The sequence below is a fragment of the Mustela putorius genome, unplaced genomic scaffold (genome assembly GCF_011764305.1).
Source record: "Mustela putorius furo isolate JIRA1106 unplaced genomic scaffold, ASM1176430v1.1 tig00000224_pilon_pilon_pilon, whole genome shotgun sequence".
Classification (NCBI taxonomy): Eukaryota; Metazoa; Chordata; class Mammalia; order Carnivora; family Mustelidae; genus Mustela; species Mustela putorius.
This window is the reverse complement of record NW_025421321.1, coordinates 12,474,561-12,489,808: the sequence shown is the minus strand read 5'-3', so window position 1 is coordinate 12,489,808 and position 15,248 is coordinate 12,474,561. Positions and strand designations below refer to the sequence as shown.

The following is a 15,248-nucleotide window of genomic DNA, read 5'->3' as shown; positions in this document are numbered from 1 at the left end:
TGCAGCCTTGAGGGAATCCCCTCTAGCGTACCCCCCGCCCACACCCCAGCCCCCCAGTGATGAGGGCTGCATCCCTCAGGCCCACAACACTGACCCCTTCTTCCTCCCCGACCCCATGCAAACTCAGAGTGCCTCAGTCCTGCTGCAGAGATTCCAAGCTGAGTGGTGCTCACTTAAGGGCAGAGAATCTTTATGTCACTGTGTCCTTTTCAAATCTTAACCTCCCTTTCTCCCATGGTGTCTGTGAGCACCCAGTTTGTGGGCAGGTGTCTGACAGAGCACACAGCATGTCCGAGGCGCACAGTCAACAGCAGTTTCCTTGCTGCCAGTGGGAAAATCTTTGATCTTGGACCCAGAAGAATTCAGCTGGAGACAATGTCTCTTATCAAGTTACTGGATCTCTCTAAATCTCGGCCTCTTCATCTATTAAGTGGGGATACTAGTTCCTATCCCTCGGGGTTGTTAGGAGAAGCAAATGAGATAGCACACACGCAGGGGAGAAAGTGGATTCTGACCCTCAAGCGATGGAAGGGTGGTGTCCCTTCTGGGATCAGCTGAAATCCTGTCTCCCTGTGCAGCTTTCCGTGACCTTGCTCCTACTGACTCGTTTCTTATCTTAACCATGTGCGCCGTTTATCGTCCATGCGTAATTCCATGCGTAATTCCGTGGTTCATGGAGGTGTTTCAGGTTGTTGGCTCCCCAACCAGACTGTCTACTCCTCCTAAGCGGGGGGCAGCATATCTGCCGTGCTGTTGCACGGGGCCCAACATGGAGTTGGGTAAATGCTTCTGGTCTGCAAGGACACCGTTAGCCCCATTCATGCTGTGTGTCCCGTACAACAAGCACTGTGCACCCGGGGCCGCCCTCTGGTTGCAGGAGAGCCCCCTAGAAAGACCGGAGTAGCCACTTTATAGAATCAGCAATTTAGAGTAAGAAACAAATTTGAGTCTTTTCTGATGATTTCGAAAACTTATGATAAACCATGCTTTTATGAGAAACCAGAGTGGAGCATAACAAATAGCATGGAGGACAAGGGGAGTTAGAGAGGAGAAGGGAGTCGGGGGAAACTGGAAGGGGAGCTGAACCATGAGCGACTATGGACTCTGAAAAACAATCTGAGGGGTTTGAAGGGGCGGAGGGTGGGAGGTCGGGGTACCAGGTGGTGGGTATTAGAGAGGGCACGGATTGCACGGAGCACTGGGTGTGGTGCAAAAATAATGAATACTGTTATGCTGAAAATAAATAAAAAAATAAATTAAAAACAAAAAAAACCCAGAGAATTCTAAAGTGCCATGTCTAGAATTGCCCGCCCCGACCCCACCCCCCCAAATGCTGGTCTATTGCAGGCAGTTCTATCTAGGACCTATCTAGGGAGAGAAAATAAAGTGCAAGTATTTTTGGAAATGAAGCCTCATTGACCTGAGAAGCTTCAGCAATCTAACACAAACTCGTCATGATCAGCCCGACCCTCAGGGATGCCTCTAGCCCTGGGACAACATTGATTTGGCGATGAAGAGCAGCTGTTCGAGCAAAACTCTGAATGTGACTGACACTCAGATTTGCCAGATGTCACGACAGTTTTCCTCAGTGGAGAGCTTCCGAGTCCTTCTAGCCCTTGTACACTCATCTCCTTTGATCCTGACAAATAAGACATGAGTCTCTCCCATTTTACACACAAGGATTTCAGGGCACAGAGAATGTATTCTCTCGCCCACATCGGATGGCTAGCTCGTCCTGTGGCCAGCACATGAAAACACCAGTCCTCCTGACTTCCAGCCTCCTTTCCTACTTGCGAAGACGCCCGATCTGTGGTAAACTGCCGGAGGAAGCAGGCTGTGTGTGCATCAGTTAGGAAGGTCTTACTGTCACCCTTGGTGTTAGTGTTCAGTGTTGCTAAATAAATGAGAGCAGTGTTAGACATTTTTTTTCTTCCAGGAGTCCACGTAAGATATCAGATATCCTCGGGCTGTGTCAAGGTAACTGGATAATCCAATTAAAGTCCTGTTAGCCCCCGAGTGCAGCTATAAAAACAAGGTAGCTAAAATGGAGCTCATGGCTTTTGAAGTTAAGAGGCTGTGTGAGATTCTCAGTCTTTCTTTTTCTAAATGATGAGATGTTGTGGTTTCTTTATTTCTTGCTAACACCTCTGTCTCCTGGGGTTAAGCAGTGGAAAGAATATTATTGGCCTAGGAAGAGATGCATTCTAGCCCTCACGTAGTCACTGATTAGCTGGATTGTCCTGGGTGAGTAACTTAGCCTGGTCTGGCCTCAGTTTGCAGATCTGTGAAATGGGGGCCTCAGTTTGCAGATCTGTGAAATGGGGGCAAGAGCAATGCCGGTCTTGCCCATCTTACACGCAGGCTGTGAAGGTGGAATTAGACACGGAGCACCCATGTGTCTCAGAACCTCTTGGTGTCTGCCCACTGACCACGTGCTCTCCAAGGCAAGCAGGCATTGACTAGGCATTGACTTTGTGACCTTGGGCAAGTCAGACATCTCATCTGAGCCTCTGTTTCCACATGTGCGAACTGTGCCCTCCACACCTACCATATTATCATTAGGATTATAATGTCATATATGTAAGGTCCTTGGTGCAGTGTTGAGGCACAAAAGTAGGTGGGAATAAACTTCTCCATGGTCGAGGAAACATGGTAGGTGCCAAGTCTTGAATGCCATTGCCAGACAGAGCATTGACTGCAGCCTGCCTTTCCCCTGACCCGGCTCTTCCTCTCTGCCTTGTCTGTCCTTGCACTCCAAGTGAGGGGCAACAGCAAAGGGGAACTGTACCTGCAGACATTGGCATTCATGTCGCAGCCTCTGCTGGTGATTCTTTTTGCCCAGGATAGCTTTACCTAGGTGCTCTAATAACTGGTCAGGTGCTGATGATGCTTTTGTTGGGGAGCATAGTTGGTGCTAGTGAAGGGAATCCAGCATCTGGAAGACGCTGGCTCTCCCTTACCTGCTCTCCAGACAGACAGGAATGAAGTGTACATTTTGGTGTCCCGTCCCCTCCCAGCCTCCTTCCCTGTGCCCTGACATCTGCGAGCTAGAACAGCTGCTTGTGCTCCAAGGTCAGAGGTCAGGATTCCAATACAAATGGGAGGGACTCCTGTACAAACTACTGTTACAACTAGGAGGCTCCGAGAGAGTGCAGATGGTGGAGTACTGGCCGGTACAGGGCGAGGGTTCCGAGAATGGATGTGGGGAGAGCAGAGGAGACAGAAGTTTGGGAAAGGAAACAGCAAGGGGAGAGGGGACAGGAAAAAAACGATTTCACTCATTTCACAATTTTTCTAAAGGGTCTCCCTGCCCATCAACAGTCTTCCCACAATCTGAGTGTATGGTGTGTAATCCATCCAGGGAGCTGGAGGGCCCATTTAAAAAAAAAAAAAAATGAAGCATGTTGTAAAGTGAAACAGTCCCTCTGCCCCAAATCTTGAGGGTTTTGAGAAGTATGTCAACATTCTGTGAATCCCCAAGTACTAATCTTCCAGCCAAATATTAGGCTGCAAAACCAAACGGAAGGAGAAGCCACGACTAACTTTGGCAATCTCAGAAGGGCGGACTGAGGCAGCAAGCTGGAGCTGGTCAGGGGCGGCCTTGAGAACTGCATTGGACAGTTTATTGAAAAATAAATTAAAAAAAATATTTATTAAACAAGAAATACAGGTTATTTATAGAAACATAAGAAAATACAGACAACTACTAGAAAAAAATAATAATAACCCCCCCTCGCATTACTGATGGATAAAAAGTCTCATTCTGGGACCCACTGGCCTGGCGCAAAGCCACTTCCCCACTTACGTGCCCAAGGGCTGCAGGTGAATCACCTCTCCTCTGTGCCTCTGTTTCCTCATCTGTGAATCAGAGATAACCATCATACTGCTTCTAAGGACAGGTGTGAGAATATAGGAAGCTAATGCAGTGGTGCTTAAAACAGCTCCTGAAATACAGTAAACACTATATATGAATGGCTGTAAGAATAATGGTTATTTTCCTTTTACGCTATCTCTAGACCTTTTCTTATATAATCGATAAGATGTATTATGTAGAATACTTATGTTTCTATGAAAATAGGTTATGCCATACTCTTTAGTAAAATCATTTTTACTCGTGATCATTTTTTTTCATGGACAGATTTGTTATTAATATTAGCTAACATTCCTAGCGTAAAGTTGGGATATACCTATGTAAAGATTTTAAATAAATTATATCCAATCCTCACAATAATTTTGTTATTATATATATTATAAGTACTATTATGACCATTACACAGATGAGAAAAAACAGAGTCTGAGCAGTTCACGTAGCTGACGTGTACAGAGCCAAAATGAGTGGAGAAGTTACAATTTCAATCCAGGCAGGCTGGCTTTTGAACCTGCTTGTGTTAGGACTTAACGACATAGGCTTTGTGAGAAGATTTAGAAGAATTTCTTTAGAGTTTCCTGCAAGAGGCAGGTTTGGGTGTGTGTCATCTTTCCTTCTGTACTGCAAAGAGGAGGAAAGCAACCGTGAGACAGGCTGCTGACCTATGCTGGCAGGAGGAGAGAGAAAACGTGTTTGCACTCACTCCTTTTTAACCCTCGCCAGCTGTGCTATGTGGGACAACAGACTGACAGATGTCTGCTCACTGTTTCTTCTTGGGCTTGGGCTCTAATGGCCTTTCCAGTTTTCACTGTGGCGATCACTCTCTGATACCAAATGGGACCTAAGGTCCAGTCCTGGGCTTCCCGTTTCCTAAGTGCATTTTATCCAGAAAGAGGACCTGGAAGCAGTTTTTCAGCTCGTTCTCCAGGGCCTCTGATACAGCCTCCTGGGCCTCTGATACAGCCTCCTGGGCCAGTGGCCACAGCCTCCTCACACTTCCCTCGCCATCCCGGGGTCCTCGCTCCAGTCCTCCAGTAACCCAGGGCCAAGTCGCAGGCATTGCCAGCTGATGAGTCGGCAAGTCCGTGTTCCAAGCCCCTGCACACAAAGCCCGGGTCCGGGCAACACGGGTGCAAGAGGAGGGAGGCAGTTCAGAGCACAAACACACGTGAAGGCAGGGCTGCTGACTGAGAGCAGAGGCTGCGTGTGCTGGACCACAGGTGGGGGCCGCATCAGCTCTGCGGGAGGGTCTGGCTGCACCACGGTCTGGGGTCCCGGGGATGTCTTGACCTGGCGTGTGAGAGGATGACTGACCCTTCAGGAACTGACCCTTCCCCTCTGCATTCAGGAGTAGCTCGGAGAGGAGGAAGGAGAAGTCCCGAGATGCCGCCAGGTGCCGGCGGAGCAAAGAGACAGAAGTCTTCTATGAACTGGCCCACGAGCTGCCCCTGCCGCACAGTGTGAGCTCCCACCTGGACAAAGCCTCCATCATGCGCCTGGCCATCAGTTTCCTGCGCACCCACAAGCTCCTGTCCTCAGGTGAGCCCGACAGTCACCACCCACTGGTGCTGGTGACAGTGACTGCCTGACCAGCGCGCGCTTGCCGGCGGGAGGCTCCCTCATGCTGCGGGCGTGGGGAATGCCCTGGGAAGGGCTCTGCGGAGCCTCCATCCACGTGGAGGCCACCACTGTGGCTTCGTTCCCTCATTCTGAACCCCTCCTTGCTGGCAGTGATCTGTACAATAAATAGGGCCATGGGGTGCAGAGCAGGGACGGGACCAAGGGAGTGGATAGGCACCCAGAAGCTGAGGAGGGCAATCGGGGCTGGACAGGAGGCCCTTCCACCAGTTTCCTCCTTGACCAGCCGCCTCCAGGCCCACACTCCACTGCGGAGCATGCCTTCAGGAAGCACCTGTCATCTTCCAGCTACCTTCTCCAGAAAGGCAGCAGTGTGCCCCTGCGCCCTTTCCCCTCTTACTAGCCGGTGTGCTTGACAAAGCACGTGATGTCTCTGCTCTCGGTTTCCTCGCCTGCAAAAAGGGGTTAAAAGCACTTACCGCACGGGGCATCTGTGAGAAGGAGAGGAGGCCAGGTCTGCGCCGCCCTTGCCCCGGCCACATTCCCTCACACTGCGGAGTCCTGGGTGGGGAACAGCCTCCCCACAGAACCTGCTAAAAATTCCGACCCTCCCTGGTATCACAGTGACTCTCAAGTTCACAAAACTTTTTTTTTTTTCTATTTTTTTCCCCCTCAGAGTTCACAGTCTTCAAAAAACCATTTCCTGTTAGTCCTGACCAGAAAGAAGCAGCCTGGGGAGTTTTCCAGTTTCAGATCGTATGTGACAGTCCCATCGGGTCTGTCGGTTTCATAAGGAAACTGGGCGGCAGGGAGCGCCTCTTCCACGTGGCACGTGGCCGTGTCCCAGCCGTGTCCCAGCCGTGTCCCAGCCGGGGAGCCCGAGGGAGGCAGGCAGGCAGGCAGGGAGGATTCTTTTGTGGTTGGTTTTGCTTTTCCTGAGTGAGCCTGATGCCTTGGAGCTGGTCGGCTCTGCCATCCTGTTATGAAGTGGCTATTCTGGGAAAGAAACCCAGAGCAGAGGGACTCCAGTGTGAGGTGGGGAGGCCAGACCAGCGTGTGCTATTCTGGGTCCTGGAGCACAGGAAGGATATGGGGAAAGAAAGACCCACGGAGCTCCAAGGGTCGGAGGGCTAACTCTGTACTGCCCATGTAAAGAGTCTCAGAACTGAGCAGACCGGAGGGGGAGAACCAAGGGCAAAGACGCGCTCTATAAATTCTTTCAGAGAAACAATGCCAGAGAATGGCAGGTTTGTCACAGATGCGACTGAAGTAGGGAACAGTGGCCTGGAGGCACCATCAGAGGGCACATGTGTACCTCTCTCTTTAAAGAGGCTTCTCTTTCTGGACAGGTGAGGGCAGTGTCTGGTAGGGTGAGAATCCTCTTTGCATAAACAAAGAGCCTGCAGTGGAGGAATTAAGGACTAGACAGAGACCCTTTCCCCACACTCAGAAACATCTCTTCAACTTCCCTGTTACGATACTTGCAATTCTCTTTAGACAGGAATGCCTTTGGGTAAATCATTGCCTCCTTCCAGCCCAAGCCCCATATCCCCACCGACAGAGACCCCAAAAGGAGTAATTTGTGCATCTGGGAGCACCTTTGTGATTGAACTTGGACTTTTGGAACATTGGAGAAAGAGGACAAGTGAGGTAGAAGTAGGTGAAGGTTGCTCAAAGTCACACACTTAGCACGCGGTGAGTCTGCACCTGGAATGCAAGTTCTTTCAAATCTGCATCTATGGGAAAGACAGTTGTGGGAGGGCAGGAGCATCCCGCAGACCTGGTCAGGCAAAGATGTCGATGAGGGCTCGGTGTGGAGGGCAGAGGAGGGTTCTTCCTTGGTAAGAGGACCAAAGTGGAACAGAGGCATCTGGGGGCCAGCCCGGATCAGTGAAGTGCAGATATGGTCCTCACACGTAGAGTGAGCTGTCTGCATCCTTTCTCTTGGTTTCCAAGCTCTCCCCCACATAATCATCCTTCTCAGTGGTTCCTAGGTTGGCTTAGAGATGGCTGTAGATCAGAGGCTGGGTCCCCAGAGCATGTCTGCCTGCCTTGTGCTGGCATGAGCCCCCCACGTGCCAGCCCTACCCCAAGAGATAGGACCACAGAGAGATAGCACACACCCCTGCTCAGGTGCTATTGTAAGTCATGGGCACCAACTGCTGGCCCTCTGGCCGGGCTTGGCCCCAAACCGACCAGAGCCTCAGCATGTCCGCCCTGGTCCTCTCTGTCCTGAGGAGGAAAATGACGGAAAAGGATAAGAAGGGTCTACAATTGTCCCTCTAGTCCTGGTGCCCTTGAGGGAGCCACTCTCATAAAACACACATCATCTAGGGCAGGAGGAGGACACGGATGGCTTTTCAACACCCCCTTTCTCTGCCTTCTCTTCCAGTCCTGCTGCACATTCTTTTTTTTTTTTTTTAAAGATTTTATTTATTTATTTGACAGAGAGAAATCACAAGCAGATGGAGAGGCAGGCAGAGAGAGAGAGAGAGGGAAGCAGGCTCCCTGCTGAGCAGAGAGCCCGATGCGGGACTCGATCCCAGGACCCCGAGATCATGACCTGAGCCGAAGGCAGCGGCTTAACCCACTGAGCCACCCAGGCGCCCCCCTGCTGCACATTCTTTAGACCAAGTGTGGAGATCATTTTCAAGAATTGTATGTGAGCTCGGGTCTTTATTTATTTATTTTTCTTAAATCACATTTTGCTTTTTCAAAATAAGCAATCCAGTGGAAAGGAGTATAGGATGTATGGGCAGATAGACCCCCCTGGGGACTCAGCCGCAGGGCCTTCTTTACAAGCTTGTGAGAATCTCTTCACTGCCTCCCCGCTTTCCTTTCTCATCCGCACACGAGTGATCCCAGTCCTTCCCCTGAAGTGCTATTTGAAGATGGAGAGAAGTGGCGGGAAAAGCCCTTATCCTCTTGCCTGCCACATCTGAGGCTCTCTGTAAGTGACAGCTTAGAAATAGAGGTTGTGATGAATAAGCAGATTGATTTATACTAAGTATAGGCTTCTGGAGAAATGATGTCAGCGGGAACCCAGTGGAAACCCACACTCGCGCTGTCCTCTTACCCACCGTCAGCCGGGCCTATCGAAATGCGGAGTGGCCAAGTTTTTCCAAGTCAAAACAAACCACAGATTCCTCACGGAAGCATTTCTAACAAAGGTGAGCACCAGGGTTGGCTCACTGTAAAATAGGAAATAGTTGGTTGCATACCTCAGAGTTCAAAAGGCTAAAAAAGACCAGGTTTTGCTTTAGAAAAGTTTCTTCTTTACTTAGTAACACGCTGCCCTTTGATTTTCACAGTAGGCTGTTCTGTGTGGGAATGTGGGAGAGGAAATCTCAGCGCTGAGAAATCCAAGCTGGGAGTCGGGGCGGCCGACTGAGATTCGTATCACAGGAAGCAAACTGAAACAATGGCTTTATGATATTAGCTTCCACGTTGGGCAGAGAACAGAACACACTCTGACGGGAACACATCGGTGGAAATACCGCTTGATTGTCTTAAATCCTCTTTCAAGATGAGCCCCACAAGCCACGACCAGATGAGGATCACTTCTGCATTCAGAGGGCCTGAGACAGCAGGAAATACACAAAATGCGTTTTTCATGATAAAATTGATTTTTAGCTTCCTCACACTCAGATATGGGGAAATCAAATGATTTTTACATGATTGCCAGAGGTCCTCGTGTAGCAAGTTTTTGAAAGAAAAATGTCAGCTTTATTAGCATGCATTAGCATGAAGGAATCAATCCATTCATGCTTTGCCCCAGTCACCTTCCAGATCATGGCCTTTTCTGGTGCTATTTGGAGAGGGGCTGAGAGGCAGAGTCATGCCAGGATGTTAACAGCTGAAAGCAGCTAATGACAGTCTCTTCCAGAGATACTGACCCTGTTCAGATCACTCCCTTAATATGAACCAAAAACGTCTGGTCAGTCAGCAGGTGTCTGCTGACCCCAGCCCTGTGCTACATCTTATAAAGGAAGGGTACACAGAGAGGTTAAGATAGGATAATAAGTTACATAAAGAACAAAGGAATGAATCTCTAATGGTGGGACTTTCCAGGCCCTTGGGGAGGCCAGCACCAGCAGGTAGAACACAGTGCCTTCTGCCAAAGATGGGAGGGTCTCCCCAGCCTACTACCGGGTAATGGTAGTGGGGGGTCTGCAGGGAAAGCTGGAGTGAGGAGTCAGTTTCAAAAAGAAAGCCTCTGTGATGATAACTAAGTGGCAACTGAACCAGGAGGATCAGATCAACACGGTTTTAAGAACATCAGAGAACTTGTTAGGGAGGAGACAAAGAGGAAGGCCGGTCTGCCGGAATAAAGACCGATCCGGACCGATCCAGGGCCTTCACACAGTCTGGTCTCTGCGACCTGGTCCGGAGTGTTCTCCCCTGCTGCCCCGCTGCCCTGCCCGCTCACCCCAGACGCCCGGCTCCTGCTGCCCGTGGGGTCCCGCCCCGCATGGGTGGTGCCGCCTGAAGGAAATGAGTACTGCTCCGGAAAAAGTGCTCCGAAACCCTAGCCCGTGCATATCCTGGCTGTGGGGAGTCGTCATCAAAGCCTGTTTACTGGGGCTATTGTTAGCATTAAAGAATCTTGTTGTGCTCCCCAGGCTGAGCATGCTTGGTCATAGCACAGCGCCTCTGATTCCGACGGCCCGCCCCTCTTCTGGGGGGCCGGACCCTGACGGGTCCTGGGAAGCAAGTAACTGAGACCTAGAGCCCACAGCGATTTGGAGACCCCTGGAGGCTTCTCGAGCATCTGCTGTGGGTCCTTCTTTATTTAGCACCACAGGTTTCTTCTGGATTGTTGTGTAAGCTTATGGTGGTCTAACCTTGTCTTCCGCACTGGTCTATGGATTCCTTGAGCGAAAAGATGGCTTTTATACCCTTCCGTATCCCTGATTCTCCCTAGGACGGGGCTGAGCACATAGGGACACTTGTTGACAGATGGCCCGACTGATGTCCTGCTTTGTGCCCTGCGCAGGGCAGACACGTCGTCGGGGTATGGCGACAGCATAGTAAATAAGTGAGCTTTCTAGGTGTCTGACACGGAGCTGGAGACTAATGAAGAACTAATGCTCCCAGAAAGAGCAGGAGAGGAGCAGAGGGGGATAGGCATGCATCCCTGGCCACTAGGGTGAGGATCTGCCTCCGGCCCTGCCGTTTCCACCCTCGGCTCCAAGCTGACTGCGAGCTGGCCAGGAAGCTTCAGTGTCCCCAGGACGAAAAGCAGGTGCTGTGGGAGCAAAGAGTTCCATAGAGGAAAGAGGCCAGGTTGTCCCAGGGGTCCCTCGGGGCCGGCCCTCTGGCTTCCTGGACCTCTAGCCATTGTGACTTCAGTTCCAAGATGTTCTGTTTCCATTCGTGGTCCCTGAGCACCCCTCTCCCTTCCTCCCAGAGGCCAGCTGGCCAGCTGCTCTTGCCAATTCGCCACCTCCTGGAAGCAAGTGTACTGGGCACGGATGGAAACCAGTTTGGCTGGGTTAGAACAGTTAAAAACAGGAAATTTTAAGCAGAACTATTTTCTCTGGGCCTAGTTAACCCAAATAGGGTTGTCTCGGGATTATACCAAATTTTGAGGTCAGTGTTGCCACTGACATCAAAGAAATTGAAGAGAAAAAAAAATCTCAACAGGGCAGAACTCACGGGGTTGGCCCTTGCTGTCTAGAGAAGGTGGTCACCTATCTGGTGTGATTTGATGGTTCTGGAAACCTCTGCTCACCCATCCCCAAAGTAGGTCACCATCTACCAAAACAGTTGGATTTTCTCAGCATTGAGAGTCACTCGTAGGAGCTTGAGTTACGGCAGTGATTCTCAGTCTGTGGTCCTAGCAGCGTCCTCATCACCTGAGAACTTGTTAGAAAAGCAGATTCTCAGCCCGCATCTGAGACCTACTGAATCAGGGACTCTGGGCAAGAGCTCATCCCAGGCCAGCTTCTTGAATGTGTGACCTGTGCAGTCCCACAGGGCTCCACACTCAGAAGAGCCCTGGACATGGTTAAATTTTTAACAAGAGGCCCCACATTTCCCCGCTGGGCCCATGAGTTATGCAGTAGCCCCAGACCCCAAAATCCTTGCTTTAGCGAGCCCTGCAGGGGATGCTGGTACACGCTCAACCGTGAAAGCACTGAGTTACATTACCTACATCCTAAAGCCCCTATTTAAATATGGCCGTTAGCTGAAGCACCAATATTGGCAGCGGCCACACTGCCACCAGAACTTGGGCTCGTCAAAAGTTCTGCTGACTAGTTAGTTGGCAGAAACCCTGAGCAGGGATCAAGTGTGGGGATGTGTGTGGCATAAGGCCATCCCCAGATGGTCTCCCTTCCCAGAAGCTAGCGAGGGTGTGAAGAGGAAAGAATTTCCCTCCTTTGTTCCACCATTTTAGCAAAATGGAAAGGAAGTCACCAGGATACTACTCTCTGTAGCCCAACTCTTGGCTCTAAAGGCAAACCCATCCCTGGATGGGCCCGCTCTGTTCCTCTGTGACCCTGGCACATTTGCTGATCCCATGTCCTGAAGGTGGCTGGTCCCCAGTGGTGCCACTGAAGACCTTTGGTAGAGACCTCTCCTAATTTGGATTTGTTCTTCATGAGGAATAGCAGCATATAGCCCAGAGCTTAAATTTAGGGGCTCAAGGGAAAAGAGAACCAAATAAACCCGGTGCCCTCGCAGAGAGGCCCTTGGACCTCATTTTACCGTATCCATGCATTTTTTTTTTCCCAAGTGGCCCAGAAATCTAATTGTATTTTACATTCCCTAGAATAGTCTCAGGTTGGAAGATGCCTTTTAGTTAAGTAAATACTAACTTTTATAACAGACAAATTACTCTCTGTTTCCCTTATTCTATAAGTTAAATGAGGTCTGCTTGGCATGATGTTTGTACTGGAGGAATGCAAATTTTTTAATAAAAGTATGTTTGGAGTTAAGTAATGTGGTGGTGACAACAGCCAAGGGCCTGGGGCCTGAGCACTTTGTTTGGGACAAGAGCTGAGTCTACATTTGATCTGCTCTGGGGCAGCTGGCAGAAGTGTACTTGAGAGACTAGGGCTACTCACAGTGGTCGGTTGGGGGGTGGGTTCCCCAGGTGGTCCCCAGCAAATGCTTCTCCAGCCTGCCATGAGCACAGTGGCCCCCTCATGTGGTTCTTGCCCCTCTAGTCTTCACTGTCTCTCTGCAAACCATCCGCATGCCTTTGCCAGGCGATTCTCCGGAAAGCAGTGCTCTGAGATGCTGCTGCTCTGGAACGCGATACCCACCTCAACAGCCTGGTTACCAAGTCTGGGGAATGGAGCTCCCCTTTGGCCAGATAGGGGGTCTCCTGAGTCCCTGGGGAGGGAGGTTGCTCCAGGCTCTAGCACCTCCATGTCTGCCTGGTGTCTGCCCAGCCCAACCTGGCCCAGAAAGTTCTTTGGCTTCACAGAGTGAGTGCCTGTGATTTATGAGCCTCTTCAAATGCCCTTTTGTGGAACAGGTGTCTCTGGCCACATCAAAGAGACCCCCTCTTCCTCTGAGCTCATGAGCACTTACTGTCTCCCCTCCTCTTCAGTTACCAGCAGCTCTGCTCCCGAGTCTCAAACTTAGATTTGGGGCTCTGTGTGCTGCACATCCCCTGTCTAGGCTCTCAGCACCTTTAGGGCAGCAACGGTGTCCTAGAGGGAGCAGAGGGGAAGAAAACCCACCATGACTGGTAGTGTTTGCGGCATTATAAATACTTATTTAATCCTTATGACTCAAAAAGTTGGAAATTATTATTTCCACTGGGCTGTTGAGGAAACTGGTGTTCAAAGAGGTCAGTGGCCAAAGGCGTAGCCAATTCTTGTCTGTTTGACTCCAAAGCCCATTAATGGTTAGGAGTGTATCTGCTGGATTCAGCTGCCGGAGCCCGCGAACCAGAGTCTTTACAGCCTCAGGCAAAGGACCGACTGCGTGTCTCTAAGCCTCGTCTATGAGACGAGACAAAGAATAGCACCTACCTCACAGGCACCACAGAGATCATATACTGGCTTCAGGGCTGTACCTGATGTGCAGTCGTTGCTCAGTGTGTGTGAGAGGTGAAGGCTACGCTTCCTCGTACTACTGTGACTGCAGTCACATCCATGACCTCTAGTCCCAGCAGTATGCTGCCACGACAGCCTCACTGCCTGCACAGCCCCTTCAGGGTATCCTCTGTGTCGTGGCGCTTATCAGGTATCCGCCGCTTGGGCAGGCGCCAGACACTTAGACTGCCAGTGTGCATTTCCGGAAAAGTCCACGTAATGCTTTTGACGTGTCTCTGGCAGAGGGTCTTCTGCCAGTCACATCTGTCTTAGTCCCACATTCCTGTAAGCCATCTGACCCCCCCCCTCTTTCCAGTTTGTTCTGAAAGTGAGTCTGAGCCTGAAGCTAACCAACAGATGGACAACTTGTACCTGAAAGCCCTGGAGGGTTTCATTGCCGTCGTGACCCAAGATGGCGACATGATCTTTCTGTCGGAAAACATCAGCAAGTTCATGGGACTCACACAGGTGACTTCCTCCTCTGGCTCTTTCAGAAAGGGAAAATGTTTCCATTTGGGGTAAACATGAGTAGAGGGTTCTGGTCACATTCCTCCTGACCTCTCCCTGCCTGGGCCCACCCTGTTTCTCTCTGACCTCAAGCTACAAGCCTCAGGAATGCAGTCCCAGCCTCTGGTGTTGGGGCAAGCCTTGCTGGTGGACAGCTCTGTCCGCTAGATTAACAAAGCAGCCCTTGGGAATCAAGCCTCTGTCAGCAGCAGCGGTCCTTTGTTTAGTCCGCGTGTCTGTGGACAGCTCTGGTTTGGGATGCAAAAGACCTACTTCAGTCTGCTCCCTGTCTCCCAGCCTGGAAGGTGGCTCAGCTGCTTCCTGGAGACTTCTGCAGCAGCGGGAATAATGAAGCCCAACTTTGTTTTTGGAACAGGTGGAGCTCACAGGACACAGTATCTTTGACTTCACTCATCCCTGTGACCATGAGGAGATTCGTGAGAACCTGAGTCTCAAAAGTGGTAAAGTATTCTTGCTGTGTGTTTCCTTCCCTCTTACACCACCTGGGAAGGGGCTCTGCATTCTTTTTGTCTATAAACATAGGGTTGATGATCAGAGTCCTCATGATCCAGAAAATAACTGGCGTCCATAAAAGATCCAGCAGAGCTTGTGGCATGAGATGGAAGACCCCGGAAGGACTTGTACTCCGAACCGTCTCCAGCTGGCCCTCCATGGTGCCCGATGCCATGCGAGGAAGGCAGTCCTCTGGGTTAGGTCTCAACACCTGAGAGGCCAGCGTCTCTGCCAGATGGCATCACCCAAACCAGTACACTCATCTCTGCCCAAATGTTCACGAAACTGATTGCTCTTGTCTATCATTGTGTAAAAAAAACCACCCAAAACATGGTGACCTAAATGATCATTTTATTACCCATCATGATTCTATGGGTTCTGTGGGCGGTTCTTTTGTTCCAAGTGGTATCAGCAAGGCTGCCATTGTCTGGGGACCGTACAAAGTGGAATGACTACGATGGCTCCCCAGCACCTCTGGGACCTTACGGCCCATAGTTGGAGGCTGGGACTCTGCTGCTGGGGGCACTGGATCTCCCTCTCACTCCATGGAGTCCCAGAGCCCCTCCCTCTCCAGACCTTTGACATGTCCACTCAGGGCTCCCAAAGTGCAAAAGTAGAGGCTGCCAGACTTTCCGAAGGCTGAGTCCTGGGACTGGCCCAACATCCCTTTGCCTCTTTCTGTTGTTAAGAGGGAGTTATAAGCCGATGCCTGCTCAGAGTAGGAGGGAAGT

At 50.6% G+C, this 15,248-nt stretch overlaps 1 protein-coding gene across 1 annotated transcript in view; it reads left to right on the top strand.

The window, feature by feature from the left end:
• Window positions 1-15,248, top strand: part of EPAS1 (endothelial PAS domain protein 1) — an 83,689-nt gene that overhangs the window by 42,608 nt on the left and 25,833 nt on the right. The window contains exons 2-4 of the mRNA XM_004752997.3: window positions 5,217-5,407; window positions 13,814-13,965; window positions 14,381-14,465. Coding sequence (XP_004753054.1) covers window positions 5,217-5,407; window positions 13,814-13,965; window positions 14,381-14,465 — 428 coding nt within the window. The remainder of the gene's footprint in view (window positions 1-5,216; window positions 5,408-13,813; window positions 13,966-14,380; window positions 14,466-15,248) is intronic.